Here is an 8,466-nt window from a genome sequence, read left to right as displayed (position 1 = left end):
ATGCTCATAACGGCCGCAGAAAGCAGCAGCAGCTCATCTGCAGAAAACGTAATGTCTATTACCTACTATATTGAAGATATATGACAAGGCTGCAAGAAAAAAAAAACATCCCTGGCTCCATTAATGACCACAGAAAGCAGCAGATTCTTAGCTGTACACAAATATACATGCTTTTGTGATAGTACTTTAAGGTAGCTGCACGACTCTAACAACTACAAAAACACACGCACACACATTTGGTGTCCATTGCACTTCGCTGCATTCACCTTACGTGCCACGCTCTTTGTTTTTTGCAGGTATAGTATCATCTTGCTGGCACTTGTGGATCACAGATACCGCTTCAGGTATATCAACGTTGGAGCACCTGGACGCCGCCATGACTCGCACGTGTTTGGGTATTCGCAAATCTCCAATGCTATTAAGGGTCCCCTTTTTAAAGCTCCACTTGCCACCATATAGCCGGGACAGTAGTACCACCACTAATTCTGTGTGACCAAGCATTTTCATTGGCACCCAGCCTGATGAAGCCGTTTGGACACCGCGAGAAGAGTAGTGAAAGTGAAAAAAAGTTCAACTATCATTTAAGTTCAGCCCGGAGAATTGTTGAGAATGCATTTGGAAGGCTTAAGGCCAGGTTCCGCTTCACTGCAAAAAGGATGGAGTGCCATGTAGGCAATGCTCGCTTAGTAATACGGGCATGCTGCGAGCTCAGCAACATTTGTGAGCATTTCAATGACAATGTCCACCCGCAGTGGTTAAATGAGGTGCAGCAGTCAGACGTTGACTTCCCGCAGCCGTCATGCACAACAGAAGCCCAAGTTGGAAACGCAGCAGACATAAGGGCCGCGCTTGTGGACTACTACAGTCAAGTGAACTAAAACGCACCAATCACAAGAATCGCCGGAACGAGTACAGGAAATCGCATCACTTTTTATTTAAAAAATCAACCATTGCATCTACAAGTTTCTCCTGCAGCTTTAATGCTTTGGTTCGAATTTCCATCTCCTGTTTATGGGCGGCTTCAAATTGCTCCCTCAAAAGCCGCTGCTCATTCAGCATCTTCTCCTTGATTTCGGCACCTGTGTATTTCCTCCGTTTTCTGCAGGCTCCATCTCCACTGTCGCTTGAGCTGTTTCTGCGCCCGGTGACACAGTCTTGGATGTTGCTTGGCTGCTGAGGTGCTGATGAAGCCTGTGTGAATTCGGGTGCATCTACTTCCGTATCGTCACTTGCCGATCCGGCCACCATGCCAGAGATGAGCTGCATTTCAAGAAAATGACAGAAATGCAGTGATTGCACATTTTCACACGTGAAATAGCCATTAACAACTGTGTGCTATACGTCTGAGTGATGGAAATGTCACATAGAGAAGAAAATGTCAACAAGAGTGCTTTTTGTGTTACAATGCTGAATCCCACACGAATCGCTTAACCATTACGTTTACTCTAAGGACTGGTGTAATGGTTCCAAAAGCTCTGTGATGCCGAAATGGCAATGTGAGTGCAGATGAATTTCAGCCACTGCAGTATTTGTCCCATAATGTACTTACTCTTATGACTGTTCCTGTTATATTTGTTCTGGTTTGTGCCACCATGTCATGTTAAATTGTACTTTATTGGGGTGATGTGGCTGATTAAACGCAAAAGAAAATGCTTTCTGAAAATATATTTCTTTGTTGGTTTATTTAAAACACTACAGCGACAATATCTCGGAGAACATGGCTAAAGGCAAACGTGAAGCACCAACGTGGTGCACACTGTGCTACACTGGTACAAAGAGTGGGTTACAGCTTCAAAAAACAAAAAGCCACTGCCATTGCACTTAACGCTGCTACTTGCTTGCAATAAAGAATGTAGCTGCCACTAGAAGTTACTTACTTCCTCAACTGAGGGACTGCTGCTTGCTGGGCCCGAGCTCATCCCAGCCTCCTCCATTAAAGAGGGGTCGTTCACGGGCAGGCTTCAAAGAAACTTATGGATCTCTACAAAAAAGAGCCAGTTTGGTGGGGACGAGCCCGTTGTCTTTTCTTGAAGGCATTTCCTGAAGAAAACGAAAATAAATGATTAAACAGATGTTACAAGACTGACAACTGCGTGCCGAGAAAACCACTGGTACACGCAAAATGTACAATCGCGCGGCGAAAAGTAGAAAGAAGCGAATGGTTAAACCTGCGCCACATCAAGTGCGCGTTTCCTTCTTGTTACATGACAAGTTTGCATGCTTAACAAGCAACAAAGACGCGTTTCTTGACGTTTGTACTTAATCATGTGTAACTGCAACATCGTGTCATTGTAAAGCAATCCCACTGCAAATCGCCCAAAAGAAACTTTGTGTGCGGCTAAAACGCGCGATAAGCATGCTTCCAAACGTGGCCATTCACTTGGCGTTCAGCGTTTTGCCTACGGTGGGGCGTCGTTTCTAAAAGATTGTTCAGACGTTTCTCACGCCAAATGCGCTTCACCGGCTCGCGAAAAAATTCTGCTGCTCAAATAGCCAGTAAACTTACTGGAAGCATTCGATAATATACCTGCAATACAATCTAAAAAATCATTTTTTCCCATGATCACTGTTGTCGTCCCACTTCCGTCCTCACGCTGACAGGCCGCTAAGACGCATCAAGATTACTCAAATAATTTGCCTCACCTGTAGGTGTGTGTCAGATTTTCTATTTTCGTGAGCACTTGGTCCTTCGTGCGGGAGACACCCGCACTTGTGAGCGCAGCCGCGATGCTGGCGTACACCTCGCCGTTGTGCTTCTCCGCTCGCAACGAGTGCAGGTTGTCCTCCCAGAGTCTGATTAGGCTCCACGTGTCTGCTTCCGACCATTGCAGACGCTGCCTTTTCCGTGGGGCGCCGGCTGCTTGATCTGCGGAGTTGGCCATAGACACTCGGACTCGGACCACTTGAATGACGGGCAAACACACGACTGCCACGCTTTCCTCGCTTGTGCAAAATGGCGTGGCGCAAGACCGAGCGTCACCACGTGATATTGCCGACGCGTTGTAGCTGCTTACGAGAATAGAAAAGGAAATAACCATTAAAAGAGTTCATTACACCTTCGGCAGGATATGAAATTGGTTTTTACAAAGAGCTTTGATGACAGAAAAGTAAGCACTCGCTCTTTTTTTCCCACCACTCGAAAATTGCTGGCGCCCACTGGTTTCGAGGCTGCTCATTCGGAGCCGTAAAAGAGATCGACGAACACCGTTTACGAAAAAGACCGCTTCTGAAAAGGAGTTCGCTCTGTGCCGTGTGTCTGCTGTCAGGAACTCCTTTTCGGAAAAAGACCGCTTACTCAAAAGACTTTTAGGTGCCCGTGTGACAGGGGTATAAAACAGCATGTTATACGCATAATAAAGCAAAGAAAGCGAAGAATGTTGTCTTGTACTGTTTTTAATAAACATCTATCAAACCAACAGTATTCTATTTTCATACATGCTTCTACTGCATTGACTTCCCCTCTTTCAATTACTATAACAATCTAAACACTGTAACTAATCTGCGAGCGACGCACTCAGGGTTATTCCAACCAGCAATTCCACGGGAGCGATTCCCTTAAACCGACTTTAAAGTTTCTCGACGTATACAACATTAAATGAATAAGCCCATCAGCATCAAAAACGCTCCACCGTTCAAACTTAGCTCTGTCGAATCTCTTGCCTACCCAGAGGCAAGCAGTCGACGCGAGAAAAGTACGGTGCCCCCGCTGACAACGCCATCACGTGACAGCAACGCGCTTTTGGGCCAGCCTTCGGAGGCCGGTCATCACACCTCCCCATTCCAGCCACCCTACCGTAGTACACACATTTGCCTAGTCTTCGTACTTGTGGGCGGCGAATCGTACTTGCGGTTTCGTTTATTGCTGTGTTTCGGTTTTGTTTTAAAGGAAGATTGAACCCTTTTGAACTTCGTGAGCCAATTTGGAAAGTAACATTAAAAAAAGAAAATGGTCAAGCGCAACCACTGAACATTTGCTAATACTTGTTTCGTAAGAAAACAGCTCCAAGCCTCACGAACACACACGGAGCCAAAAGCAGGCCAGAAGTACGAGTATTATACAAAGCTGTGTACTACCCATCATTCCTCGCTGAAGCGCCTTGCTCTTCAGCTCCATATTTTTCCTTCCTCAATGTTCAGCTCCTATAAAAATGGTGCATAGATGGATAGATGGATGAATGTGGCTGTACACTTTAGATCAGGCGGCGGCTAACGCCATCTAGCCTTAATACTAAGTGAACTAACCATTAGATTTATTTATATTTCCCTTTAAATAGTCAGGTTTAGGATTCACACTTTGCAGTGAAGGGTTTATTTTCACTCTCGCTTTGACTTTAGCCACCAATCAGATAACCTCCTTCTAGTTAAGTCTTCTCGCTTAAAGTCTATTTTGCCCTCCCGGTTCCTAAACCCCAGTGCTTTGAAAAACTCTGCGCCATCATCCTGAACTATAGGGTGAAGCCCTTTACAGAACATTATCAAGTGTTCGGAAGTTTCTTCTTCCTCTCCACACGCACTGCATACTGTGTCTGCCCCTTCGTATTTGGCCCGATATGTCTCGGTTCGCAGTACTCCCGTCCTAGCCTCAAACAGTAGAGAACTACCCCGAGTATTATCATAGATCCTTTCCTTGGCAATTTCTTGCTTAAAAGTTCGATAGATCTCTAGTGCGGACTTCTTAATCATGCCCATCCTCCAAATGTCAGTCTCCGTTTCCTTCACTTTCTTCTTAACCGATAGTTCTTTTTGGTTTGGCCACCTGCTGTTTTCTAAGTATTTACCAGTCAATTTCCTGGTTCGCTTCCTCCATTTTGTATCGACATCCTTCATGTACAAGAAGCTGAAAACCTTCCTAGCCCAACGCTCCTCCCCCATTTCTCTCAATCGCTTCTCAAACTTTATCTTGCTGCTAGCTTCCCTGCCCTCAAATGATGTCCATCCCATATCACCTTGAACTCCCTGATTTGGTGTATTCCCGTGAGCTCCTAAAGCAAGCCTACCTATTCCGCGTTGCTTAATTTCTAATCTTGCTTGAACTTCTGATCTCATGCACAAGACCACATTGCCGAACGTCAGCCCACGAACCATGACCCCTTTCAATATTCCTCTCACAACATACCTATTGTAATTCCCCAGTGCCCTATTTTTCATCCCTGCGGCATTCCCGTTACCTTTAGTCGTCACGTCTATTTCGTGTTCCCTTATAAGTTATCGGTCCCATTGCTTATCTATACGCCCAGATATTTGTATTTATCTGTTATCTCTAGCGTGACCTCCTGTATTCTAAGCTCACTACCTTCGTTTTCATTGAAAATCATGATTGTTGACTTTTCCTAACTGAATCTAAAATCTAACCTATCTCCCCCATTACCGCAGATGTCCATCAATCTCTGCAAATCTTTCTTGTTGGCCATTAGCACTATATCATCTGCGTACATTAATGCTGGTAGTGCCTGATCAATGAGCTTTCCTTGTTTTACTAAAGAGAGGTTGAAGCCCTGTCCACTTCCCTCTAATTTGGCCTCTAATACTTGTAGGTACATCATGAATCATAAGGGTGACAGGGGACACCCCTGCATAAGCCCCCGTTTTACCTCTGCAGGCTTGGATACCTGTTTTTCCCACTTTATAACTACCTTGTTACCTTTATAGATATCCTTTAAAAGATTAGTGACTACATGTTCCGCGCCTAGTGTGTCCAGTATTCCCCACAATTTCTCTTGAACCACGCTATCGTACGCTCCCTTGATATCCAAAAATGCTAGCCACAGGGGCCTGTGTTCCTTTTCTGCTATTTCGATGCACTGCGTCCGTGAGAACAGATTGTCTTCCAACCTCCTGTGTTTCCGAAGCCCATTCTGCAGTTCCCCCAGCTCCCCCTCATCCTCTATTCATGCCTGCAGTCTTTCCTTTATAATCTGCATCGCCAGCCTGTAGACCACTGATGTCACTGTTATAGGACGGTAGTTGTTTATGTCAGCTTTGTTCCCCTTTCCTTTATAGATCACGCTCATCCGGCTAAGTTTCCATCGATCGGGAACTTCACCATCGATTATTATTTCGCTCACTGCCTCTCTCAAAGCCTGCTTAGACTTCGGACCTAATGTCTTTATCAGCATAATTGGAATGCCATCTGGGCCTGTTGATGTAGTACTAGGAACCCTTTGATGTACTACTAGGAACCGCGTTGCTTGGCATGTCTGTGTTCCCTAGATACTTCATGACGTTTTGCTACGGCTCTCTTAACTTCCTCATCCCACCAAACTTGCAAATCATGTATTGTAGTCTGGGGTACGTGTAACAAAACAAACAATTAAAGTATTATTATTCTCGAAAAACGTGCACTACGTCTGCTAACTACATCGGTCCTCACAAATACGTCGCTTGTTCTTTCAACATCATCTGTCGGTTCACCCCGTTGCTTAGCATGTCTGTGTTCCCTAGATGCTTCCTGGCTCTCTTAACTTCCTCATCCCACCAACTCCTTGGCTTGTGTATTCTTTCCGGGGTGACTTGTCACGTGCCTTAGCAAGTTCTAGCCCAAACAGTCTAATTAGATTTGTTTGACACTAGCGCCAGAGTTCTCTCTAGTAAGTATTGTAGGAAACTCAATGCTTTTACTGTCACTGACTGTCACTTGATATGCCTACCAGTGCCGTTTCTAGGTCTAGGCAACGCCTCCTCTAGGAAGATGCCTGCCGCATGAGAAAAAAAAACAGCCGCCACCCCCTTTCTTTCCTTCATTCTGAAAATGTTCTCAGTCGCTAGCGTCACCTGTGGCGGACGGTGCAAAAACGCAACACTTTGCATAGCCTCCAAAACAGTGGTGCACATTTGCAGGTCTCGAACAAATCTCGACGGACGCGCCCCTATGGGCCGCAGATGAAAAACGCTTAGCTGGTACTAGAGGTGTGCGCCGACTGGTCGCCGCGCCGCCGCCGAAAGTTTTCGCCGCGTCGCCGCCGCCGACGCGCACTGATCGGCGCGCCGCCGCCGCCAACGTTTTTCATCGGCGCAATCTGCGCGCAATTTATGCACCAGTACCGAATTTTCAAGATTTGTTTGTTTCTTTTTCATCTTGAATTATATCTTCGTTTCACATTTATGTAGCCAGTAAAAAACAGGCTTCTTAGTTATCTTCATCCAGCTTTAGAAACCGAGAGTACCACTATGAACAGCGACACAAGTTCGGCGGCCGCTGCATGAAATGACATATTGGACAAATTGACAAAAAATAAATGTAACAGTTACAGTAATGCACAGACGCTGCCATCTGAGGCTTCAAATCAATTTTTGCTGGTTTTCTATGTCGTAATTAGCAATGAGTATGGTCATACAACGTTGAATGTACTGGCCCAGCGTGTTGACGCGTGCAAGTTCACCGTAGCACTACTCAAATATTCATATGGACGCAAAGCGGCATCCTAATCAGTCCAAGATGGCAGCCTATGATCGTGCCCGAAACAGGGCGTATACATAGAAGAAATGAAATGGCAGCAGTGCAGCACGAATGCAGCACGTTAGGTGAAGAACTACACAAAGCCCCGAAGGATGAAATTGAAAGGGAGAAGTTTAATGGAGATTAGAAGCGTCGAGGCATAATACATGCTCGAACCAACTCAGGGTATATCATCACCTGCCCGTGGTGTTAAAGTTGATAATTTTCGAAGATAACCACTCATATGCAGCGTCTCAACATTCTGCAGAAAATATTTGATGCCTTTTAATTCAGGCATCAGATATCCGGGATAAAGATGCCAAGGCAGTAAGATGGCAAGAGAGAGAAAGGAAGGTTGGGGGATTAACCAGATCTTGGCATCCGGTTTGCTGCCCAGCACTGGAAGTGGAGAAGTAGGGGCAAGAAAGGGGGTGTAGAGAGGCAGAAAATAAAACTCATGTGCCCTCAGGAGTAGGATGGCAAACTTAACAGAGGATTTATTACATTCTGTACAGACGTGGCGAGTGATCTCTTGCGAATGAGCTGGGTGGCTCATTATAAAGTGTGCGTTTTCACTAAATCAGAGAATGGGTCCAGAATGCGCTGTTTAATCAAGGGGGACACACACCATTTTTTACGGTGCTGCTAACTCTCGCTCAAGTCAACGTCTCTGATTGGGGCGTTGCCACCACACTGCACATGTGACACCAAGAAACCACTGTGGTCGTCAATTCGAACGTCTTATGGTGTCGGAATGCCACCTCACTTCCCGGCTAAGATGGACAAAACACGGCGGACAGCAGGCTGGCAGCCCTTCGGTGACTTGTTTGACGAACAAAGAACGCCATTCTCCCCTGTCGGTCCAGGTGCCGCGTGTAACAACGCTATCCAGTGGTGAGCAGAGGCCTAATAAGCTTGTCTGAGGCCACCAGTTTTAAAAAGAACAAAATAAAATTAAAAAAAACTTGCCAGCAAAAAGTTTACAAAAGATGGCTGGATTCGTCAATATTGCGGAGACAGACAATTGAGCG

General features: G+C 45.6%; 1 protein-coding gene and 1 pseudogene across 1 annotated transcript; one reads left to right on the top strand and one right to left on the bottom strand.

Moving 5' to 3' along the window:
* Window positions 1-1,663, top strand: LOC142817189 (uncharacterized; annotated as a pseudogene).
* LOC142817188 (uncharacterized) lies at window positions 925-2,883 on the bottom strand. Its single transcript, XM_075894247.1, has 3 exons — window positions 2,644-2,883; window positions 1,878-2,040; window positions 925-1,260 (listed from the first exon to the last, which is right to left on the bottom strand). The coding sequence occupies exons 2-3, from the start codon at window positions 1,932-1,934 to the stop codon at window positions 925-927; spliced, it is 393 nt and encodes a 130-aa protein (XP_075750362.1). The 5' UTR covers window positions 1,935-2,040; window positions 2,644-2,883.
* Window positions 2,884-8,466: the final 5,583 nt, after the last annotated feature.

Source organism: Rhipicephalus microplus, chromosome 5 (genome assembly GCF_043290135.1).
Source record: "Rhipicephalus microplus isolate Deutch F79 chromosome 5, USDA_Rmic, whole genome shotgun sequence".
NCBI lineage: Eukaryota > Metazoa > Arthropoda > Arachnida > Ixodida > Ixodidae > Rhipicephalus > Rhipicephalus microplus.
The sequence above is the reverse complement of the archived record's forward strand: the minus strand, read 5'-3'. Positions and strand labels throughout refer to the sequence as shown.